The 26,538-nt window shown below is 38.0% G+C and overlaps 1 protein-coding gene across 2 annotated transcripts in view; it reads right to left on the reverse strand.

Moving 5' to 3' along the window:
- SEC24D (SEC24 homolog D, COPII component) overlaps window positions 1-26,538 on the reverse strand; it is a 51,294-nt gene that overhangs the window by 6,337 nt on the left and 18,419 nt on the right. For both annotated transcript variants that reach the window (XM_009979119.2, XM_086611683.1), the window contains 8 exons: window positions 14,361-14,499; window positions 12,519-12,634; window positions 9,593-9,717; window positions 5,401-5,592; window positions 4,675-4,768; window positions 1,981-2,097; window positions 1,343-1,513; window positions 508-604 (listed from right to left, as the gene is read on the reverse strand). In XM_009979119.2, coding sequence (XP_009977421.2) covers window positions 508-604; window positions 1,343-1,513; window positions 1,981-2,097; window positions 4,675-4,768; window positions 5,401-5,592; window positions 9,593-9,717; window positions 12,519-12,634; window positions 14,361-14,499 — 1,051 coding nt within the window. The remainder of the gene's footprint in view (window positions 1-507; window positions 605-1,342; window positions 1,514-1,980; window positions 2,098-4,674; window positions 4,769-5,400; window positions 5,593-9,592; window positions 9,718-12,518; window positions 12,635-14,360; window positions 14,500-26,538) is intronic.

Below are 26,538 nucleotides of genomic sequence, written 5' to 3' on the forward strand. Positions count from 1 at the left end.
GCCCCAACAGCTGTCCTTGCCAATGGCATTTTTTGACAGTTGGGTGAGAGAGAAAAGCCGATGGGCCACGAAGCTGCACTGTGACGCCCAGAACCTTTTGCACTGTTGACGTGGCCACTTTGCATGTGTGTGTTTCTCAAATACTTGCATTTGAGGTAAGAATGAATGCTTGAAAAGTAGACACCGTAGTGTCACTTGAAGCACAAAAATGAAGGAACACGTAAGCGTTTTGCAGCTACGCTTTCTAAATACAACTTTCTTGTAATCCAAGATGCATGCGTAATGATCAGGAGCCTTACTCATACTTGAAAATGAATGACTATGGAGGCATATACAGGAAGAACATATTCCTGCATTTTACCAGTCTATCCAATCACTTTTCAAGATGTACATAAGGAAGGTAAACTAGCCTGATCTTACAAGTGATCTGTGCAGCACTGTATTATTTAAAATTATATATTTTCATATGCATTCATGTTTATTTTCATTCCCAATGGGTACCGTTACCTGTACTTGTCCGAACCCTCATTATTGCATCAAATCCGGTCTTTTTTTCTATGTTGTTCCTGAGGTCACTTAAGAACTGTGGGCTGTCAGCATCGAGCTGGAAACACAAAGCAAAAGCACATGGCAGTTCACCGCTGGGCGGCAGCAGAAACCGACCCCTGACACCCCCCTCACACCTCCCCCCAACGCCGTGACCCCCCGACATTGTCTGGTCTGTTCACATTTAACATCTCTGGTTTCCTTTAGAAAGAGATAAACAATGTTGATTGTTGGTTTGTTAACAGAAACACGTGCAAGTGTCCACCCACCCATTCATCACTAGGCTTGGACATGCAGAATTTCTGTTCAATCCAGTTATCTCCAGTAGCTTCACCTCGCAGCCTAGCTGAGGTTTTAGGGCACAAACTTAAAAATTACAGAGCAGCCTTGCTGGCGTCGCAAAAAACACTTTTGCAGGTCAGCTCCTGACAGAGAAAATCCCCTAGCCCCAGAGAGATTCTCATGAAATTTTAAACAAGTGTTACTATGGCTTTTTTTTTGGGTCTTTATTATAACCATTTTTAATCTGTATATACAGGAGTAAATGACGTCCCTGCTCAGATGCCAGCATATATAAGTTAGTGGATTTAACGTACCAACCAGCTTGTTGCTATTCCAAGATACATACTGGAGCCTGATCTGTCATTTCTAAGTTTGAATTTTATCTGCTGAAGTTTAAGTTTTCTAGAGTCACTCTACTTTTATGTTAAACATCAAAGCGCATGCTGAAATGAAAAGAAAAACAACAAATCCCCAGGTGTTACTGTCTGAAAGGCAGGAAATCTGCATCACTTACCTGGAAATTGTTGTACTTGTACAGTGTTCCTCCAGTGTACATTGTGACAAGACCCATGGAGGCTACGTCCATGTACTGATTAGGGAAGAGGAACAAATTCACGCAGCACCCATTAGCCACACAATCCCTGGCTAAGGCCTCGTAAGAATTCACCTGGGGCTGGAAGAGTGTCTGCACAGAATTAAAAAAGAGTTGTAACATTAGATACCATTCGTAGCCAACCACAATCCAAACGCCCACTTGGAGGAAAAAAAGATGAAGTGGAAGTTTTAAGTGAGGCATGGATTCGATTAAAAACACGTTGCCCCTGCTCATATACTTGTGTGCAGGGAGCCAACTCGGTACGTTCTTAGAGAACTAAATCACTAAACAGGCAGGTAGCAAGGGCTCTCGATGGGTGGAACTATTTGCTGCTGGGGGGTTTCCTTTATCGATGAGAATGGCTCCTCTATTGTAGTTTGACTTTGCTGTTCCTGTGGGGCCAGTATCAATATATCTATATAAGCAGGGCACAGTGAGGATGGAAATACTATATAATTAAACAACACATCTTTGTAAAAGAAAATAAATGAAAAAAGATGAAGGTCCCATTAGAGAAATTCAGCGTAACAGTAGTCCCTTGTTAGAGCAGAAAATACCTTTTCTTTTTCTGTATTGAGTAGTTTTTTGTCATCTCTGTTCCTCAGCTTCCCTGGTGCTTCTGCAGTTGGCAATGAGGAATGGAAGATAAACAATTTTCCAGCACATTCTGCAGCCTGTTTGAAAGACACCATATTGGCATATTTATTACCGCCAAGATAAACAATCCTAATTTTCATACATTGTGGTATCTCAGAGAACAGTGTAAACTTTCTGCAAGTTCCACAGAGCTAAATAATTCATTTAGAGACTCAAAACTTGACGGAAATAAGTCCCAAAACAAACTGGGAATTTTATGTCAGTAAGTAACTTAGTGTAGCACACAGGTATATTGGCTGATGCTCCGTTGCAGGGATTTTTACATGGGAATCTAAAAATCTTGATGGGCAAAACTAGGAGTACCTCTCTTAGACACTTTCTAATCGGATACAACCATTATGCAACAATCAACAAGTATCAAAAGTACAAATACTAAATTGGATAAAACTAAAAGGAAATGTAACTTAACAGAAAAATTACTTCTTTCAGTTCAGGCACACTAGTGTTCACTACATGTTTATAGACGAGCAATGATTACATTCCTGTATTAGATTCCACATTCAAATCTACACTAAAATGCAGAAGTGTCAAAACTCGTGATGAACATTTCTTCCTGTCAGTAAAAAATGAAGTAACTGCCAGTTTTATTCAAGTTTTCCATTCTTATTTGGAACGCTAATGAGAACATCATATTTACTGAGATGACAAACTACTGACAGAAACCCCTAAATTCCAAAGAAGAGAGTAACAACAGGAGCAGTACCGCAGGCGTCTTTGTACTGTTTACAAGTTTTTCCACCAAAATTTAGCAAATCCAGTTTATCGCTTACTCTTACAAGTGAGACAGCTAATGGGAATGAACAGAATAGACCTAGTCCAGCTGTCTGACCGCTTCAGGACTGACCAAAAGTTAAAGCAAAGTGAAATGAAAACTGGTTAGCAATTCTGAGGTCTTGAAGTATTGAAGAAGTGGGGTGAAGTTGAAGGGAAGGATGGAGGAAAGAGAGATTTGTCCTTTTCCTGCTCCAGACCCAACCACACATCCAGGTTAAAACTGTAATACCCAAGACTACAGACACAAATCAGCGTTGGTACTCCTCCTCCAGATCTTAACATGTTCACAAGATAATACCTATTCCACATTTCAAAACAGCTACAGCATTCTTCTGGGAAAACTAGAAATCTCTTTGCTATGGTAGAAATGCAATTGAAGACAGTATCTTATTTTTAATAGAACTAAAATTACACCCCTAATATTTTGAGCATAGCTATCACAAACGCCAATTTCTTCAATTCCTTTTAAGAAGCATTCTGCTGAAGACTGACTTAACCAAATACCTATTTGTCATGATACGCATCAGAAATGACTGACATGGCTTTTGATGAATTTTCTAAAATGTATATGTATTATTTCTAAAAGTGTATTAAAATTGATCTCAAATAGGAGCACAACCCATTTTATTCTTATTAGACAAGAATTGTTTTCTTGAGCACAGGTATATGCATATTAATAATTCACAGTGAAAATCCTTACATATTAAAACTTTAAAATACCGAGCTAAATAAAAAGCCTAATTAAGACTTGCTTTCTTTTATAGCCAACATCAAAAGAAATTTACAATTATAGCCTTGAAGTTTGTTCTGTAGAAGTCAAGTATTAAGGAAGGGCATTCTGACAGAAGCGGTAACCAAACGTATGTTTTGCACACATACCTTCTGGCAGTATGAATAAATAATAAGAAAACAGGTATTAAAAATAACAAGAAAACAGGTATTAATTAAATATTTAAGAAACAGATTTGAGAAATGTGCATTTTTGGCTCAACAAATTTAGCTACTTAAAGTTCATGCTTTAATTATACACAGCTCGCAGATAAATCAACTATTTTAAAACACCACTGGCTGTTTTCTGCCCCTACAAATCTTGTCGTGCACCATGGTGGCATTCTTTTAATTGGCAGCGCTCCATGGAAACGTCAGCATGTTAGAGGATGTCCTGTACATACAGAAAGCAACTGGGGATGCATCTTGACCTTATGGATTCATTCTCAGCTGTATTCAAGCTATGAGAACTTCTCAGTTAAGCAGAAACCCTTCAACCCCCCACCCGACTCAGTCATAAATAGTCATAAATATCTCATTTTGCACAAGAAGTCAGCAGAAGCTGGAGAACAGGCAGGGCAAAACCATATCTTATACTGACTCTTTTCCTTCTCTTCACACCTGCAAGGACTGGATGTCTGTGCAAACATCCAGAGTATTTATTAGTTCTGTTGCAGTAACAAAACACTTTTATTTTTCTCATATGCTCAACAAGAAACCGACTCCTGCTCCTCATCTTCTCCTAAACATCCATTCTATGCGGAACAGACTCCAGGGACTGGTTTCCCTCAATAAGCAAAATCTGGAAACAGATGTTGTGTTTGTCAGCGTTCTCATTTTGGCAAAGCAGTTCAAACATACTGTTAGAATAATGGAATTTAGAATAATGGAATAGAATAATGGAATTAGAAAAGTGACATTTTCTAATTTCCCATTGTGATGGGATGTGTAGGAGAACTTGGGACTGGCTTTTAGCAAGTGGAATTTCTGCAGCTTGCCAAGTCTTATTCTCATTAAAGAGCTGCTTCTCTTATAGACAGGAACATTCTAACCTTTAGTGCCTCCATGCCAGCCTGGATAACAGGAGCGAAGATGGTCTCACTCTCGTTCGTGTCTGCAAACATCTCTGGAATCTGGTCCAACAAGCTACAAAACACGAAAGGATCAGTGTCTGAACCGGTTAGTGTATTTGGGATAATCCCCAAACATACCTTGTAACATAGCAAGTCTTCACACATAAACACGTTTTTAATGCAAATTTATATTTAAAAAAATAATCAATTTCTTAGGACTCCAGTCAGAATAAAACAAAATATGAAATTTTAAATCCTATGGGATGCATGATTTCAAAACTGGTAACATAAAGGAGAATGCAACAACTAAAAAATAGCTAAAAATTAAGGAGTTCTACTGTGCTGTAAGGACTTAAGAGTCCTTAGATGATATCCAGGTGTACATCATATACATCACAAGACAAAAAACATGCAACATGGCACACAGCTGCAAACCCCCTCCCATTTTTGAAGCAGCATAGCTGAAGATGCATGGTTTACACCTGGCCTAAATATGCTCTCAAAATAAGCACTGGGGGGTCGTTATTGTTTTTTCTTTGCCTCAGAGGTGGAAATATATGACTTGAAGCATCTGCTGGCTCCTAAAGTATTTCAATAAACACATGCACACCCCCGCCCCCAACCCAGTAACACAATTGGCTAAAAGGCATAATGCGTATCATAAGCATTCAGATCTTATTCACGTATGGAATAATTATACTTTACTTGATAACAACAGATCGTGATTCCTGAAAGTTAACAAGGAAACCATCCAGTAAAGGAACAAAAACTTCTCCAACATCTGAGACCACCATCATCTGAGGCTGAGCTAAGCTGCTTTTTACATTAAAGAAGTGGAGGACCTTGTTATAAGTGACAAAACCAACTCGAATTGCTGAGGATTCTTCTTGCTCTTCTCTGTAAGAAAACCAAAACCAACTGGTTATTATTCTGAAATCCTGACCTTGCAATAAAAGCATTCCTTTGAAATGCAAGGCTGCTTTCAGATCATTATCTGGACTGGGGAGCAACAAAGCAAACAACCACTAAGCAGATGTAATGGCCTCAATCTTTGCCTTAGGACAAACTAAAACACCCTGATAAAATAAATTACTGTATTATTTACTTTTTAAAAAATGCATATTTACGTCAACCCTATCAGCTTTGCGTCCTATCCAAGCAGTCGAAAGTCCCTAAGATAAAGAATAAACTATACTGTCCTCAAAATATGGAATAGACAGAACAGGACAATTAGTTACAAGATACAAGCTGAAAATCAGCTTTATTCAGAATACATGGTAATTCAGTGACATTGATGATTGATGCCTAGTAAGAACAGGAACTAGGCTTGAACAGCATCTGGTTACTTTGGTGGGTCAATCTTCTGCTTCAGGAGGACTACTTTTCAGCTGCAAAAGTTGTCAGATCCTCCATGGCTGTGCATCATGCAGAAAACACACTGTAGAAATTACTCATTTTTGCTAATAAGTTGCCAGGCCAACCAAAGCTAGCAAACCACTGCTTGAGCTACGTCTGCAGGAACACCACAGGCAGCAGGCTCAGCTTCTCTTCTTGTGGAGCCCACTCTGCCATCAGTAGCAGCAGTATTAATAGTACTAGTTAGATCCTTACTGGGTTTGCAGTGCTAAGTTTAGCGAGCTTTTCTGTAAGAGGCAATCCTACTCAAAAAATTGCTTTTAATTACAAATAAAATAGCACTTTCTTGTAGCAGGGTGTTTTACTAGGCACTTAGGGCAAAAAAAAAAAATCTCTTATTTATCCAAAATCAAAGGCAAGGCCTCCATCCCATTCCACAGCAACCCACAGATTGCATTTCACGACTTGCAGAATCAAAAGTCCAACTAAAGAGGAGAAACAACACAAATACACTTCCACTGCAATTCTTGTTCGTTTTTTCTTATAGCAAACAGAAAAAACTGTCACCCTTCTTCCTGGCTATCAAATTTGTAAAAAAAAAAATTGTTGGCAGTTTCATCGGCTTCATCTAAAACCTTGAGCTTGAGAGGGAAATAAATTTTCTTGTCTACAATCTTTAACTCTCATGTCAGTGTAGAATGTTAATCTACTTTTCATGTTTTATGGGAACACAGCTCGACGATCTAAATCAATACTCTATATTATAAACACACTCCACAAAGAAGCATTTTAAATAATTCCTCCAAGATATGCTAACTTGAACGGATGCATCATTTCTGAAATTTCTATTCATTCCCAGCACTCAGACACTATTTTCTTATTAATGTGATTAACAGGGAGCATTCAGGAGTTTGATGAGAACAAGGTGTTATTAGCTTTCTGCACATACAGCCCTTCCATTGTCGGGGAAGTTTCCCGGCTGCTACATGAGAAGCACCTGTGCCTCATCAAGGCAGGTGCTGAGTCACGTTGGTTGGCCGGAGGCCACGTGACCTATGGGAAGCTTAAAGGCGGGGCACTCCCAAGAGGGAGTGGGGCATTCACCTCCTGGAGTTTGGAGAGGTAGGAGCCCTCGGGAGAGCGGTGAGTTGGAGCTCTCTATTGGAGATTGGAAGAGCCTTTTGATTGTGAGATACCTTGTGGTCGCAACAGTCGTTTGGTTGCGACCCCCTGGAGGAAGACACAGGCAGTCCGCGACATCTGGCCGCGACATTCCTTCTTCAAAGAGAAATATTCACATCATCCTAGTAGTCCCAAAGTTGTTACACAGCAGATATTTGGGACAATTTTTTCAGATATTGCTCTTACCTGTGGCAGCCTGTACTGCCACACTTCATCCAATTTCTTCTACCATAGTTTTAAAGATTAGCTGTAAACGTAGCAGCCGATTGCCTATGTAGCTTGTATGCTATTTAGTTCTTTTTAAAATCTCAGAACGAGATGTCTGGATTGTATGTACAGAAACGCATTCTTTTTTTTTTTTTTTTTTTTTAAAATGATGCACCTAAAAATCGTATTTGCACAACTAGTTAACCTGATTTTCTGAGCTCATAAACACCATTTCTATAAACACTTTTCTCTGTATTTCTTTAAATACGAAATCAGGAGTTTCTGGTTTGGAACGCCGAAGTTTGAAGATGTCTGCTCTAAAATATCGAGCAAGCAAATAATGTGTTTTCTGCTGTGCTGCAAGTCTACAAAAAAACAAATTTCTTAACGCCAGGTCTTGAGCCACCTACCTTGATCCTTTCTTTGCTACCTCTACCTTCTCACTTCACCGCCACTTTCACAGGCTTACCTGGCACTGGCCTTTACACCGCTGGCCTTTACACCACTGGCCTTTACGTGGCACAGATTGCTTTGCTCCCCCAAGTCTTTCCTCTTAAAGATGGGAGCACAGGGTGAATTCCCAGCACAGGGCTTTCACCTCATGTGGTAACAGCAGAATATTTTTGCACGTGTCTTTGTCCAGCAACAGAAAAAGAACACACAGTGACCTTTGTGTCTCGGCAACAAAATAAAAGTTTCACTGCAAATTTTGTGGAGTGCCTTATGTTTGGTTTTTTTTTTTTTTTTTAAATTAATATTGTTTAAAGACAACAGAGCAGTCTGAAGAAACTGAAGGGCCTGCACTTTATTTTTTTTATTGCTTTTTTCGGTGGACATAAAAACTTTGACCCTGCAAACAAACTATTTAGCAGCAAATTTCTGCAGTGTGCTGGTGAGGAGAAGAGCTAATGTGTCTTTTTTCTGATGTAGATACACTTGGTTTCATTTTTCCTCAGCTTTTCCTATTCAAGCCTAGGTGTTTCTAAACTGCCAACTGCTTTTTGTTACTACACTCGTGCCTTTTATTATCTTCAGTCTCATAACCAATCCTGACAGTAAGCTCTGAGATATGTTCAGGATAATATCAAACACTTGTGTCTCCAGTGTAATCTTCAATGACTTGAGAGATCTTCAAGTACTTGAGAGATGGCCTTACATGGGCATCTGACAAACTAACCCCCCATCCTGGACTGGAAATTTTTTCATGCACAGAGATCCCAGGAGGACATATGGTAAAAGATTTTTAATTTATCCTAGCTAATCTCAAGGATCTCGTCTCCCACGCTTCCTCACTTTGCTCTCCATTTCTTAAGTCTGTTCTCCCTCTGCAAGTGTTGTTATTTGGAATGCAGTTTCTTTCTTTCTGTTCTTCAATGCTTTTATATGCCTTCGCTGAGAAATGTCTTGTCTACTTAATTTCTCGGTCTTTCACTGCTCTCACGTAACGATGTGTGTCTGCATTATTTACACTTGAATGAAAACTATACTAATATACTATACTAAAAACTATACTAAAGTACACTAAAACAATATAGTCATTAATATTGATCAGTAGTAATACTACTACTGTGTGTTTAATGCTCACGAAGCAGAGGTACTATATTTCATAAAACATTTGTGGCCTACAACATTTGTTCTCCTCTCAGATACATACCAGGACAGAAAAGTCTCACAGCACAGCAAGAAGCTTTAAAAGTTTTGCTAATTAACAATAAGAGCTAAAGGTACAAGCCAGCAACACTATGGCTTTAGAGAGACTTGTCATTCTTGAGTATTATGGTTTTGGTATCTCCCTGCTTAATTTAATGAGAAAAGCAGCACTGCAGTAAACAGAACTACAGCAAGTAAAGGCAAAACGACGAGCTGGGACTTAGCTGATAATACCACTAGAGTTCACTACAAGAAAGGAAAAGAACACATCCTACACGTACAATTAGTATGAGAGATTCTTTCCATTCATGTAGTAAGCCCAGACATCAAAGTTTAAGAACTGCCAGCAGTGTTATAATTAACATTTGGTCACTATGACTCCAAAAATGCCTGTATCATAAATTCTGACATTTTCTGTAGCTTGTTTTTACCTCTCAACATGCAAAGCTGCGTGAAAACTGGAGCGGAGCAAGTTAAGCAAAGCACACTAATGTTTCTTTACCTTGGAAGCTTATCCAGCAGAGTCTTCAGTTCATCACATATGAGTTTAACTAGGCCACTGTTTATGTTTCTGTACGACACATCAATCATGAAGATATAAGCTGGTGGCTTTGGAGGCTTGTTGTTCTACAGGAAAAATGAAATTCACAGGGAAAATTAGACAGTGTCCTGCTATGTCAAAAAAAATTACAGCTGGTATCACAAGACAATCTAAATACAATGTTGTTTGAAAAATGCTATGGATCATAAATAGTAACTACTGCAGAAAGCTGACTTGTTTTATTCCAAGGACGGACTTGACCCAATACATTATTACTGGATATGTAAAGGGTAACAATTTATTAGATAAGATGAAAGACAAACATTTTCTCCTGGGATCCAAGTGCTTAAACAAATTTGCCTTCTGGCTTTTTTTGTGCCCATAATGTTTTTGCATTCCCTATATCAATATGCAATATCACTTTTTTAATACGAATGCTTAAATTCAGTTTTTCTAGTTAGCATTTGCCTCTAACAACTGGTAAGTGATTTCTATCCAATCTGGAAACAGAAAATACAACTTCAGCACTGAACCAGGATTAAAATATCTCAGTTCTTAGCAGTACTAAGTGGTGATCATCTGCATCCTGTCTGTCTGTCTTGCTGTCTCATGCTCCAATGCATTCTGGACAGCTGAACTGTACTTTCAGGAATAAGCTGACTTTCTGTAAGATAATCAAAGCATGAGAGTGGAACATTCAATGTATGTAACTGCTGCCCATACAGCAGAGACTTAGGCTGGTATGGATTCCTTTGGGCATAACTTCTCAGTCAGAGCCTCTTATTCATAATGCAACTGGCATACAGATCATGACATAGACTGCCGACAGAAATATCTGTAAGTAAGAAAAAGTAAGATGGAGATATTTTTTTCTTTTAGTTAAAGCAATGTAATGCTTAGAGATCTACCCAGGAAAAAGGTCCCATAAAGGAAACGCAGCAACAGTAATAATCGTACTCCCAAAGATGAATCTTCCTAATTCTCCAATTTCTCTATTTCTTTTCCATTATACTGTTTCACAGCCTTCATATAAAGAGTTCTGATCACTTAACAAATTGTACTCGTTAAATAAACCTCAGACGACTCCATTTAAGAAAAAAATCATCTAACCCTTGAATTATGACTTATCCATAGTCCCTGGCACACTTTAAAGTAAACTTAACATTATACCCTTGATCTCACTTCATTTGAATCACATAAATCAGGACTAATTCTTGTGAACTAAAACCAGGCAGTATTTTTAAAAGCTGTTCTGTTTACTGTACTTGGATTCTAGTTTCAAAAACTGTATCAAACACTACTTCTAAACTCTCATATCGCATCACCATTTATAAAGAATCCCTGTGTAATTTCTGACAAATATATGGTAGAAATAAGTACTTGTGCTCTTGCCACATCCGCTTAGCAGGAGCGCAATAACGCAAAACAGCTGTTATTTGTTAACATTTTTTGTAGCTGTTCATCCTTGTCATTCCATAAGCACAAAAGGAAATGACTTTTCAGTTCTGGTCGTAAACTGGATTTATAAAAGAATTAAACTTTTGCAACTTGGAGCAAAATAAAAAATGCATTATAAAATAATATTAACTTCTCTAAAATGTAATGACCTGGCATCTTCAGCATGAGTGTTAATTTCGTAAGAGATTTCTTTTTTGTAACATTCTAGTAAGTCTACGGATGAGTCTTTCCAACAAGATGACAAATCCATACTGGATGATTTATCAAGGAAACTCCCTGATTTAAGCTATATGGCCAAAGCCATGGCACTCAAAGCTGCGTTGTGACGATGACTGCATCGCACAGACTTACACTCTGGAGTAGAGACAAAGAAGTGTGAAAATGGCACAGAGCCATTCTGTACACATGAGTTTTCAAAAGTTTAGCTGCCAGAAATCAGCAATGCTTAACTGAATTTGATGGAGCTACACTGGGTGTACACTAACTGAGGATCCCACGCTGTATTCCTGTAATGCCTCACTCACAATTCTCTCTTGTTCTGGTGTTTAACCCAGATTTCAATCAAATTTACAGAGGACATCTCAGGGATTGCACTGGATTTTGGAGCAGTACCCTAGCAAGAAAGCAGAATTAAATCTGTTCATTTGCAATAATTTGATGGTCTGAGGAAGTTATTGGTGTCTACTTCTAGACTTTGTAGGATCCAGTTGCCTTTCCTAACCTTAGCATGACCTCAATTCCACTGACAGGAAGAAAATTCTGCTTGATTTCAGTAAGAACAGAAAAATATGTCCATACTGTGAACAGATGCAGTCATGCTTGCAGTTTTGTAAAATGAGCCAAAGTTTGAAAAGTTTAAGAAATTTATGCTTTCAAAAGCAACAAATACAGTTCTCTAATAAAATCAGCTACAAATATTTAGAGTGACTTGAGTGGCGTTTGGATTAAGTTCTTAAGTGAGTTAATATTAGGAGAGAGAACTCATTCCATTGTAACTTACTGGTCAGAATACTAAAATTACTCGCCAGAGAAAGATTACAAGGTCAAATTCCCTTGCTAAGGTTTTCAGTATTGGGAATACTATTCAGGTGTGTGTCTGTCTTCAAAATCAATAGAAGACATGCATCTAAAATGCAACACTGCATCGGAATTTCAACTATATCAAACAAACACTTCAGTTAAAGACTGGTGATCCATGACTTTGCTGTGCTACTTGTTATTCTTACTTGCTGGTCTCATACTCTGCAGCACAAAAGAACAAAACATAATCTTGTAAGTTTATATTCTCCAAATCTATCTACAATTTCTAGAATGTTTCTGGACTCTGATATTCAGCTTACAAGTGCATTTACTCTACTGTAGGTATTTGAAGGATTTTGTTTGTTTTGACATAAAATCGTAAACTAGTTTGCATACTGGAAATACTCACTCGGCAATAATCCAAAGTAGCAACATATTCATAAGATCCCAGAGATAGCTCAGGCCTTTCATAGTGGTCTACCCGTCGGCCAATGTGGTCCAGATGTTGAAAAAAGAATGGAGGGACTAAAAGCCAACACAAGAGCAGAAAAAAACATTTATATTTTGGAGCAGAGGGAAACAACCCACCACCTTCTTTCAACAGATAAAATGTACTAATGCAGGCTCCTCTGCTACTGATCAAGGGAAGAGTTTAAACACTTACAGAGGTTGCAATGTTGGTTGGTTTTTTTTTTCCAACATTGGCTTAAAAAAATCCACCCAAAACTCCACAAAATTCTTATAACGCCAGTTGCTTTCGTATTTGGAGGAAGGGGCATATTCCCCTATAAATGTTCATTTTCTCCCACCTTTATGCTGTCAGGCTTGAGTAGGTAAAACTGTCACAGGTCATTTCCACAGGCAGGATTCTGTTACCCTCAGGATAGAGACCTAACAGTGCCTATTTTGTTAGTAGATACAGTCTGCTCACAGCTTAATTCAAATCACCAGAGCCAGAGCTCTGGAGAGGGACAGCAGTCAAACCAGCACTTTTCCTAAAGCCTGAACTGCTTTATCCAAAAATACCACTTCACTGGAAATAGCTCCCTACCCTGGCCTACTGCACGGCACAGCACATTGGGTCCATTACAGTGGGAATCTTCTGAAGTTACAGATAAATGTGCAAAACTCCAAAGCATTACAAAATCAAGTGGGTTTGCCACCAACAATTTATATACAACTAGCCTAATGGTTAGAGTCACATTAGGGAGGAGTCACTTCTGGATTTTAGCTCTTCTTTCTTCAATCAATATATATTTAGAATGTTTATTTTCCACATTTTTGCCTGTAAAAAGTGTACAAGTGTGTGAGCAGTGGCAGTATCTACCTAGTTTCCCGGCGATTTTTCATCATTAAAGTTTTTTTCTAAGTGCTTTCTGACTTGGATAAAAGACACTGTAGTAATACAAAGCATGATTTAAAATGACACTGCAACTTAAACGTTTTCCTTAAAACGTTCACAATGCCTTTAAATTTCTCTTTATGAAAGTTTAAATTGCTAACAAACAATGAAATTTGTTATCTGCTGCGCTTGCACAAACATGTGAGCGTCAGGCAGAAAAGAAGTTGGAACGAGTCTGTCAAGGTTCACATTTCAGAGTTGAAAAGATTACTGTATTAGGGAAAGCACTGGACCGCTGTGATCCAGCTGAGGAAATTCAACTTGATACAAATGTCTAGAAAGGCTAGTTCTGGCAAAGATTTGGGATTTAGCCAAGAGCACAAGAACAGTTATGAGTCACATGCAGCACACTTGAACAAATACGGCATGGTATCTTCTGTGAAAACCAACACTTGTCACAGGAAGATTAATAGGTTATTTAACCATTGCATCCACCGTCATGGACAGGACTAGGCTGACATGGTTCTAAATATTTGGTTCTTGCTGGACGTTTAGATTTCTTAAAGCAATTATTTTTTCCACACAAAAGTTGCTTTCAGTTAGCAATACAAGCAGCTTTGTTTCCTATGTTGACACCATATTTTTAAATAAAGTTTTGATCGTACCAGACCAGACTTTATGAGTCAGCATTATTTTTCATACATTTATTTTTTTAAATTGTACTGAATAAATGTTTCTATGTATTTTTCTTGGGTATTTTTTTTTATTTGTGAAATAGGCCTAGTTATTGCATCTCACTAAACTATTTTCTCATTAAATCAGCAAGTCAAGAAAATAATTTTAGGGATATAGCTTCTTTTCAGTTTTATGGAATTTCTATGGATCACGGATCAGAGAAATATCGCTTACCATCATTTATACAATTGCAAAATCCGCACTGGTATCTTCTTCCACCTTCAATAAACTGCATGAAGGGACACATATAAGCTTTGCACCGGTTGCATCGGATTGGTCCATTCTCACCATGGTTTACAACAAAAAGAGGTGCCTAGATGCAGAGGTACATCAAGTTATAAAAAGCAATGCAAACTTGAAAACAAATAATGTGAGCTAGAAAGTTACTGCTCAGACTTAACTCTTGTGAGAGATCACGCAACCAAGAGATCAGACATTGTTCAGCATCCATCCAAAATCTGCAGTACAGTTCTCTCAACCCCATAGATCCCCTGAGGGGCTAAATTTACCAGTTCACAGTCCGTACTCTGAAACTCATCAGAAAGAGAGTAAGGATTCACACCAAAGCCTATGAAGTTTTGAAAGCATTGGAATTTCAGGGCTCCAGGCTGATTTGCTCCGGCAAAGGGTTTTTACAGCTCACTAAGAGAAATCTGCTGGTGTCAGGTATTCTGCCTTCTCTGTCAGATTAAGCTTTTCCCAAAGAAATTTATTGCTCCTCATCTATTGTGAACGGTCTCTCAAAAAGATATTTTGCTTTGCTAAGAAAGCTTCTGGTATTTTATCCTAAATGCTGCCTCCGCAATGCTGCCATGTTACATGCTATACTAACGTTTAAATGTTGTACAGGGTCACCAGCTAGAGTAGGAGATTTAGAAATACTAATATTTATTGAAGGAAAGTACATACAGCAAACAAGTACAGTATCTCAAGCACTTGTCAGTTTAATTACACTGACCATGCTTGCTTATAGCCTCTGCCAAAAACCACAGCTCATGCAAGACATTTTCCAGATGCCTCTTTCAGTAATAACTGTGCAGCAATTGAAAGATTCCTGTGATTATACTTCATGTTAGAAAAGTCATACTTGAAACCACTATAAAAATGGAAGCTTGCTCAATTATTTGTGAAACTCTACAGAGCATAAACATGTTTCGTCTTTTTCTTTTTTTTTTTCTTACTCCCCTTCAATCTCAACTAAAAATCTCTGAATGCAAGAATAAGAAAAGAAATCCAGAGTTTGGACACATAACAGATCTCTACAGGAGGAAAAATGCTGACAGCCTTTGAATGATAAAACATTACCACTAACATATTCACTTTTTTTTTTTTTAATTATTCTATCTTTTCTTATGGAATGGACATATCTCATCTGTCATACACTTTATCTTTTATCAGAGCACAAGAGTCTTTGAGTAACTAGAAAATCATTCATGTCCTTCTAGCATTTACTGCTTACATATATTTTATTGTTTGTTTATATTTTACAGACTATTTTACTCATTTATTTCTCCAAAGGGTTTAATGCTTTTTGCCAAGGATTTTATACATACAAGTAGATTTTTACTACATGGGTTTTAAGTGCTCCCTCCTGCTGCACTGAGATGTTATTTTACTTTGTGTTCTTTCTTCTACAAAAATTGAGTTTAACACAAATTAACCAATAATGTCAGTTGGCAAACTACCAGGGTCATTTTTCAGACATGAAAGCCTTGGCTATAGAACCTGCTCATCAGCCACAATCGCTTAATAAGTTTTAAAACTTCTGGGTTTTGTTCATTACTCGGCAATTTTCTGATTATCATTCTGCTGTATTAGTTTAATGAGGCCTGGATCTGGTTTGCAGTTAATATTATTATAGTGTCTGACCTGGTAGGGGGGAAAAAAAAAAGACTAAAACAACTCCTGATGCATTTATACAGGCTGATTTAGTAATTTTAAGCCTTGTTTGATATATTTAATGTTATCCAAGAGTAAAGAAAAATTATCCCCAAATGATCGTATCCCCAAAATTAAGACTTTTAGATAAAAAGCATGAGCAAGAACAATCAAAAAATAAATGCCATGAAGTTCAGAGTCTAGATGTCTATGTTCTTATACATACTTAATAAACAATCTTTTTAAAGACAGCAGAAATAAAAATAATGGCATTTTTTTCTTGTCTTTTCATATTTGGAGTGAAAATTTTAGTTTTCTCCTCACTTTAAGCTTCTTTAAAAAAATTATTTATTACAAAGTTCTTTTTAAAATATGAGGTTAGTGCCTCAGTAGCCTAAGGGTTATGTTTGCAAAGATTTACATGCATTTTTAACTTTGTGCATTAAATGTTCATCTTGAAGTTACTGAGACTATGCGGTGCATGAAGTTAAAACATGTGCTCAAGACTTAAGAAAATAGTATCCACAGGCAAAGTTCTGTAAATATATACCAGGCTAGATTTGGTTTTGTCTTGCCCAAAGAAATAAAGGATGAAACACCAATAAAACCACACTGCAGAACCTAGCTATTTTTTTCTGCCTAATAAGCTTGCAGAAACGTAAAAAAAAAAATAAAGGGGAAAAAAAAATCAATAAAGAAAAAACAACCAAAAATTCATGCAATAGAATTAAGGATTTTGTCTAACAAAGAAAAATCCTGAAAAAAAGCCCTATGATTGATTTTAAAAAGCCCTATGATTGATTTAAAAGCCCTTTATTGATTTATTCATTTACAATTTTTTAAAATTAAATGGAATTTACACTTCAGTATTTTCTTTAAATAATTTAAAACATTATTAAATTAATGAACGTTATTGAGGTTCGTTACTACCTCAATAACGAACACATCTAATGAAAAAGCTATTTGTACGATAATTTCGGAATAAGCACTCAGACCGAAAGCATCAAAAATCCACTTCTTGATGTGAACACCACAGTTGTGAAACAAACTTTACCTCGAAAAAGCTGAAATCTTCCAGGGCATTACACTGTAAGAATAGACATTCTACTCATCAGGAGAAAGTAATTTCTGTTTGGGTGTGTAAACTGCTATTGCATTTCCAACTGTCAAAATAACTTTTGTCAGGGTGGAGTAACTTTTTTTTAAAAAATAGGTAGATCTCCATGGGAATATATAGAGATAAATAATACTGTACATGCATTAAAAAGCATAAAACAAAGTAAGAAGTTTAAACTAATGAATACAGGAGAGAAAAATGGTCATTAAAAAGACATGTTACTAAGCGGGAAAGTCTTGTTTGGTGTGCTCTGCTCTCTGTAGATGTCACTGTATACCAGAAGATAAAATAGAGATCTGTTTATGGTCCCAGGCAAGTCAGTGGTAAACTCTTACAGGAGCCAGGGAATAAGATAAAATTAAAAAATGTCTTTTTTGTTGTTGTTGTTGTTGTTGTTTTTTTAACAAATGCAATACTCCTTTTTCTTTTGCTTTTCCACCTATAAAGTATCAGCATCTTTCTTTCCTCTTAAATCTCTATCAATAACAAGTGAATCAAGTCAGACATCTACCACAGCTATCTGGATATTTGCTATGCTTGTGGACTTGTTATGGCCTTACACCTCTCTTCCCCCGCATCTCTTCACACACCCTTGTACAATTTGCCTATTGGTACCACCTAATCACAAACAGAGACTGACCTCACAAAAAGAAACACTTAGATACTGATTGTTGCCGTTGCGGTACTATCAAAATATAAATATTTCTCAAACCCAATGACTAAGGTAATACTTAGTAGGCTGAATCTGAATGGGACACATAAAAGGGATTCCTTTTATGGGAGCTGGAAGACTAGAGAGGCAGAAAGAATCATTTGCACTGGGAGGCAGAACATTATCATTTTCAGGGTAAAGCAAAGGAAGACTGGGCTGAAAAGATGGGAAATGCTGTAAGAGATCTGCATAAACTTTCCTTTCTCTGGAGCCTCAGGGCCCTGCTGGAGTGTAAGTCCTGAAAGCCGATCTGATAAACCATAATTTATCCCACTATTAGTCCAAATATAGCTGGGATAGCAAGAGTTCTATTTTGGAAATATTTCAGCAAGAACATCTCTCAGGAGTCAGAACAACATCACAAAGCAATAGACAGACATTGGTGGAACAGCTCCAAGATGAAATACATCCATAAAAATTCCCAAAGGGACTGTAACCTGTGCTTTAAAGTCTGAGAAGGCTGAATTACTATTGCTTGCTATAAAAATGAAGTCCTGACCCACTCCTGAGGGTTCCCTGTGATGCCTGCAAAGTATCACTGTATTAATATTGCAGGATCAGGGCCACAGCTGGAAATTATAAGTGTAGGAGTACGAACTGTGATGAAGCTCAAGACCATCATAGCACATCTCCAGAAAGGTATTCTAAAGAGAAAAATCTTAAGAGAGAGAGTGTCTCTGGAGAACAAGAGAGGCATAGGTGAACACTGAAGAAAACTAGCCATTTATCCCACAACTAAATAAAATATATACAGCACCTGTTTTCATTGCCAACTGGCATACAGACTGGGCTTCAAGAAAAAGTTTTGTAGCTGTGTTGCAAGACAAATCTCCACATGTGATGGACACTGTACCTTGCCTTTGCCTCTTCCTACCTACCACAGCCAAGGTGGATTCCTATCCACGCCTCGACATAGACGCTATCGGCACAGCAACAAGTCTACATTAGGAGCTACGTTTTTGCCCCTAGGTTGACTCCACCATTGTTTAGGTGCATTTAACACCCCAGCACAGAAAAGACAGGAACGCTATCATACTGAAAAGAGGCCCACACAGCTTGCAAAGTCTGGCTACACCCAAAAGGAACACAAAAACTCATGGAAAGAGTGTAGTTTTCAGTTAGCTCAGTGTCTCTATCACACCCTTACTCATCCCTGCAAGAAGAGGAACTTGCCACCAGCTCTTCTATACGCTTTTGAAGAACACTACTGCTGGAAGACATGGAGTGCCACTCTACACAATGTAACGTTGCATACTGCACCTGACAAGCTGCCTTTTCAACTGCAAATTATCTCAGGAGAGAATGATTCTGAAAGCATGCCCCATGAAAACCCAGATTTAGGGGATCTAAGATTTCAAGACATGTTTAGATGAGGGCTATTTGTTTCAAAAGGGAAAGTATCTCACAGGCGCAGAGAGCTGCGCAGATACGTAACTCCTGACGACTTCCAGTATGACAGTTCCTTAAAATTATACTCCTTGATTAGCAGTACTACAGCACATAAAATATTTTATACTTCTGATGTGCAGCAAACACTAAACACTGTATTTACATGGCTGATTAACAGAAAAAAAAAAAAAAGACACAAAACTGTCAACTATTCAATGCAAACAGCTGATTAACCAGACCAGCTATGCAGTTTGTCAGGGCAACAAATTCAGAAAGGCAGTGTTTCTAGAGTTATTATTTACACTGACATTGATGTAAGTCTAATTATTAAAATATTCATATAAGAATTTTAAGATACACTATGCAATATAACTTTCTAATGAACAGAAGAGAAGGCTGTTGACAAAGTGTGGTACCACTGCCTCAACTAAACATTGTGCTAAATTAGAACAGTAAAAAGAAGAGGAAAAAACTCCTCTGGATAACTAAAGAGAATTTTGAAATGTAACACTGATGTTTCTGGAAAAATAAACAGGCCATGAACCAAACTGTCTCTGTTTCCCAGGACTGTTGAAGGGGTTTGTTTTCTTTTATTATATCATCATAGATTGCTTTTGAGAAAGATTAACCAGTCCACAAATAATCCCTTGGTTTTGAGTTGCTTTACTGATTCGCATTAAACTGTCAAGAAAGCATTTCCCTTTGTGATGTTTCTACTGTCTTTTATCAGAAGCCATTCCCTCTGAAGACAGAAGTTATTTTGCCTATTCTTGGTTTTCAGATGTTGAACACTATCAGTCTCCTCAGCTGATGACTCAAGCCAATTTGGACTATCTCCTCTGCAGGGTTCACAGCAGGTTCAAGTCTATTCTGTAACACAGTGCTTTTTCCTCTGTTTCCTTGTTTGTTAGCATAACTGCAGCAGGCTAAAGCATCAACCACATGATGCAGTATCTCTTGGCTCTGCCCTTTTCTTCACAGACCACATAAAAACGTGAGCAGCATGTCAAACCTTCTTGCTCAAAACCCCTCCAGACCCTGGCTGAACATTCACCTGCATACACGGCAGTGCGAAAAACACCGTGGCATGGCTGAATTTCAAGTTGACACTGCACATGGGATATGATCCAGTGTGTACTAAAAAAAACAGAAAAGTAGTTATTGATTTCAGTGGATCACACCTCAGACTATCCTTGAAATCCTTACTCAGCATTCCTTTTTTAACTGGAGTATTGCAACTAACTGAATAGAGTTGACAGTGTGAAGAGTGTAAACACAAGCTACTCTATTCCACATGAGAAGGATTTAAAAAAAATTTCAGGATGGGTACAAATATATGTAACAATGAAAAAATTCTGATGTAAAGAAACATCAAAATTAGCTAGTTTACTTCTTTAGAACTTCTTTATCATACAGGTGACAGAAGTGTGTGTGTGGGAGGGGAGATAAAAAAAAGGAAAAAACTTTACTATCCATGGTTAAGAGAGGCACCACAAGTTCTCCTGGTCATGATCCCAGAGCAGGAACACCAAGCGTTAACAAGTCAGCGCTCTCCAGCACTTCTCAGCTTTGAAGTGCTGACTGTTATTTGGGTGTACGGACATGCTGTATCTCAAGTGAAGGTCAGCAGCCAGGATTAACTGATGATATAAGCAGGAGCGTGAAATTGGATAATCAGGAAACTGTGCTGAACAACAGACTTTCAAAATGTTAGCACTTCAAAACAAGCAGATCTCAAGCAAGACCTGCCTCAGTCCAGTCTATACCCATCCTAGCAAGAGTGGGAGCTGGTGCAGAGGCACATACACAACAAGGGAAGGTGTAAGAGACACAAAACTACTTCAGGACAGTGTTGTCATCGTCATGTCGTTTCCCCCATCCCTTCCTGTTAGCACCCCTGAGGACGATATGCACATGTTAAATCACATGAGAGGACTCAGATTCATGCCTGTCGTAATCCTCAGCTCCACTTCCCACATATCAGTATCACAGATGGTCCAGCACTGCAGTTCTTGTCTGAGATTTCTAGGTATGATTGTCAGACTAGCTGTAAAACCATTGAAAAATAAGTTTTAGGAAGCTACTTGACAGAAACGGTAGGTAATAATTACAAGGCAGGCAGTCTCACTTTATTGATCACAGTAGTTTCACGACAAAATCAGAAGTTCGATATTCAGCGATTTGTTCTCTGTCTGGCTTGGAATTATTTTACACAAACCAAAATAAAAGATATGTAGCAATATATTTTACAGAAGTGAATAGAACTCTTAAACACCTCATTCAGGCATCTTTTTTTTTTTTTTTCCAATCACTGCAGGAGAGCTCTAGAGGATCTTCAAAAGAGCAGACAGAATTTGGGCTCCAAGTACTATTACTACTGAGTTCTTCTTGACATGCCCCGTCTCTTACATGTGCTGTATGGTTACATCAATGTTAGTTTACCCTCACATAAAATTTTTCAGGATTGCTAAATAAATGGTAAATCTAAGACCAGAATTTAAAATACAGGCAGAGTCTATAACTTACACAGATAATGGGTAAATTGGCATATCAATTCTGTTTCAGAAGGTCAAAGACCATTGAATGCAAACACAGCTGTGACATTTCTAACATGCTCTAGAATATCCTTAGGATAGCCAATCAAGCAACACTTCAAATAGTACTTGTGGAACACACAGCTCTAGGCTAGGGGAACAAATATTTAAGTTCGTAAATAAATCTAAATGTAGCATAGTAATCTCTGAAGCAACACTTCTGCTAGATGAAATTCTGCATCAGAAGAATATTATCAATGCTATTCACGTCTTTGTAGCAAGAACAAAACCAAAACTAACTTTGGATTTCAGGACCATTCTGGCTTGCTGGGCTATCGTTAACTTTAGAGAGCAAACATGTGGCTTTTTTTCTTTTTTACATACCCGCACACACATATATAGATGGATAGATAGATGTGTGTGTGTATGTATATATATGTGTGTGTATATATACATATGTACAATATTTTCAGCATTTGAGAGAAAAGCAATTACTGACTTAAGATCATACATGAAAAGTCCAATGAATAGAGGGCTTCTTTCCTTCTCGAAAACCTGGAGTTGTTTCTCTTTTGTTAGAAGGCATTACTGTGATTTTCTAAACCAACTGACTACTCATGTTTGCATTCTTGAGAATCTTCTACAATATGAACTCTCTCGCTTCTACTTTTCTGCAACCAAACATATTAAAGAAAGAAACTTGCATTAGGAAAAAAAAAGCATAGACAAGTTTAAAAGTGTTTTATTTGAGGTGGATAAAATAGTTCTGCTTATCTGCAGGCCTTCATGAACAATGTTTATCAGTAAACATGCTTCTAAGGCTAATGAATTTATTTCCATTGAAACCAGAAAGAACTGGGAGTACTTCAAGTGTCATGCTGCGTTCCCAAGCTAGCTACAGCTAGCCAATTGCCACAGGAGTACTTAGAATGTACAGAGAGAATTTTGTTAGGTGAACAAAAAGCAGTATTGAATATCTTCACTTCTGAAGCAAGGCTATTTGGGATGAGTTTAATATCCTTTCTTAAAAGTCAAGTCCTTTCTTTCATGTTTTTGAAGGTCGACAGCAAAACCAGCTGTTACTTTAGGAATACCACATCAGGTAGGAATGCTCATACTCGAGTCTCTCTTGCAGGAATACTTTCGCTACTATGACAGCTGGGATGCTTCAAGCAGACTCCAGAACCTCCAAACATTAATAATGTTTGTATGTAACTAATCTCTTGTATTAACACTGAGCTATAGCTGAATGTCACAAGTAAGGGGCTGTGTGGAACCGAGTTATGAGCAGAGCAATCCTGCGAAGGGCACAGACCTGTTCTATTGCTCCTTTCCTGCTGAGGAGGTAATCTATACCTATTTGGCAAGCATGGATTATCTAATTCTGTTAAACACTACATGAAAAAGGAGCCCCCTCCACCTATTTCCTGTCGTACAAGATGAGCTTCCCTTCCCACAGGATTAATGAAGGGACATTCTGTAAAAGAAGGCTTAGTCTCTCCCCTTTTTCTGCAAGACAGCATTAGAGCCTGCTGTGATTAGGCCCTAGATGTAAACTGGTGCAACATTTGTTTGATACAAAAAAACCCCAAACAAACCACTCAACCACAATCCCCTCCCCCAACATCAGCTTCTTATTCAACTTTTAAAAACATTTTTTTCTATGTAATTACACACTTTACATGGTTGCATCCAAAATACAATACTGCACTAACAGGCACAGATAAGTGAAACACATAGAAACTGAAAATGCAGTAACAACTGCAGTTTAAAAAGCAAAACACAAACTTTTCCTCCTGAACTTACTAAATACCAGTGTTCTGACTCAAAGTTTCCAAGGTAACTGAGTAACATCCCTGACAGCTTGAAGTTAGAGCTTGCACAGTCTCGTAATGTTTAATTTACTGCTGTTGCTATGATCAACCTTGGCCAGTGTGTAAGAGGAGACAAATGTGCACTTTCAGGACAGCAACGTGCAGTCCACAGAGGAAAGTGCTCACGCAGAGTGGCAGATGCCATTCAAGGAGCTATTTCAAGTTAGAGGTATCTAGCAATAGCCAAAGTTTACTTGAGTGTTATTTTTGTTGGCAAACAAATTATCGAGATTCTTGGCCAGCTAATTAAGTGGATACAAATGTTACTTTTTATTTCCCTTCTATATTTACTGTTGCTTAGTCAGGTTTTTCTTCTGCCATTACCATAACGAAGAACAGTCACCAGTTTACCAGAAACTAGTTACAACATCACTAGAAAGGCACTTTCCCAGTCGAAATTTCAAATTTGTAAAAAATTAATCAGGAAGTCTGATTACAATATGAATAAGGTTTATATAAATGTCTGATTTCAAGTCACTGTCCCCATCTCTTTCAGAATTACCTCCTTACCATAACAATGATTCACGGAACAACATACTACAGAAATATTTTGAAGAGTAGACTTTAAGAGTATTTTAAAACGTACACTAGAAACAAAAAGGCAGAAAATACTAAATCAGGAAATTTACTTGAACTAGGAAAAGCTCTGCTGCTAAAGCCTTTGCTAAATTTGTCTCTGAAAGTTCATTCTAGTTACAGCATGTAGTTACAGCCCAACAGGCTAACAAAAAACTTTCCTAGATGATTAAGTCTTGGGAAGCAATCCAATTCCAAATGCTTTACTACCAAATGCAAACTAGCACGGGGCATACTCCATAAAGAAAGCCTCATCTAATACAGGATTTAAGCACCTCTAAATTAGGCATTGTGAAACCTAGCTTACAGGCACTGGCCTCCAGACTGATACAAAACTTTCTGGGTGAGGCATCTGGAGATACTTGAGAGTTCTAGGCTCTCCATACCACGCATGGGAGAGTTAGGCACCTCACAGGAGCTATGCAAAAACCTCGGACATTCACCTGGCACTAGCTAATTGAAAAAATAAAATAAAATAGCATTGACAGAGCAGAGATTGTCAAATATCCATCCTGCTCCATAGTCCAGGCACACTCGGAACTACGAGACCAGAGCCTCACAGTTCTCTCCCAAATCCAGGCATCAACAGTAATGCTTTGGAACTTGTTTTGTTTTAATATCTGGAAAACTGAAGAAATAGCAGTGCTTAGGCTCACACTTAACAGCGTGGTATACAGCAATGAGTTCAGGATACAAGTTAATCCTACCTGGACAGTCTCTCAACGGATTGATTGTTCCAAATAGCTCAACAATGGATTGGTTGTAAAATATCAAGGCAGTCCTAAGAACAAGGAGGAATGTCTGGTTGAATAGCTCTATCCTGAAACTAACTGGCCTAGTTGTAATCTACAGTACGGTATCGGTGCATGTGATCTCTTTCTGGTCCACTGACTTCCACCTGTGGAAGTTTAAAGGGAGGCAACAAACTCTTCTGTACAAACTGGCAAACAGCTTGGTGGTCAGCTCCTCTTTCCTGGAGGGTGAAAAAGCCTTTCAACATCGTCAGACTAAGTGTCCTAATAATTATGTTACATCATATGTGCAGGGCTTCTACTCTGACTGTGCTTCAGAAAAACATGACAAACAGCACAGATTACTTTGATAGTGTGTCCCAAAGATACTGACAAAATCATTCTCTGATGGACGTTGGGACAATCCAGAGACCAGAACTGCTGAGCACACAAAGCAATCTGTCCAACTTACAATTCAGAGATGGTAAAATATCATCTCCTCACTGGTCAACAGCTGCTGGTTTTGCTGTGGAGCACTCATGCAAAAGGAGGAAGCTTTTGTTACCTATGTTGGAGAGAAGTCCAGTATTGTCAACAGATATGAAGCAATTTTGAATAACCTAGATATAAAGAGTCATATGAAGTCTATCCAAAAGAAAAAGGTCATTATACATTCAGTGAGCTCTGATATTTCATTTGCAGTAGTTGTGAGTATGAAGAGGAACCTCACTTACGTCAAGTCCCAAGTATGGAAGGGGATTACAAAGTTAAAAACCAACACTGAGAAAGGTGAGACACTTCAAAACAGACAGCAGAGTAAACCTGTTGCCAATCTCTCTTTCATAACCTTTTCTTCAGAAAGTTTTCTTAAAACGATCATCTTCCGATAGTTGAAAAAAGCTTACTAGTATTGCAGACAATTTTATTGTTTAACCATGCAATTCCTGTCTAAAAAGGCACACTGTGAAATTACTGAACTGTACATAAACCCAACAGCTTACATGAGCCTCAGCACCCAAAAGGAAAGAAAACATCAATACAAAACTAAACTTTACAAAGAACTTCTGGGTGATCCCAGAGCTATAGAACAGCAAGTCCTACTTGCACAGAAAGCAAATTGGTACATACTACAATGGAGGAGAACATAGAGAGACACACAGATAAACAGGATATACAGAGGAAAAGCTGATGTGGCTCTTGAGGAAGGGACATCATGAAGTACAGATGTATTGAATTCTGTCAAGAGTCTGCTGCCATGTAGCTAAGCATGACGTAGTTGATATCAATGTATTCCTTTTGAAAAAAGTCTTCTGATAGAATCCCTCATCAAAAGCTCTTAAATTAGCTAAGCTCTTATGCAATATGGGGGAAGGGCTTGCTGTAAATAAGTAACTAAATAAAAGACAGAAATCAAAAGGTAAAAAATGACAGCTTTTTACACTGGATAGATGTTATCAGCCAGCACCTCAAGGATCTGCTCTGCACTCTGTGCTTTTTAACACACAGTTAATAGAAAGGAGCAGTCGGTAAGACATTTAGTT

Source organism: Tauraco erythrolophus, chromosome 5 (assembly GCF_009769465.1).
Source record: "Tauraco erythrolophus isolate bTauEry1 chromosome 5, bTauEry1.pri, whole genome shotgun sequence".
Classification (NCBI taxonomy): Eukaryota; Metazoa; Chordata; class Aves; order Musophagiformes; family Musophagidae; genus Tauraco; species Tauraco erythrolophus.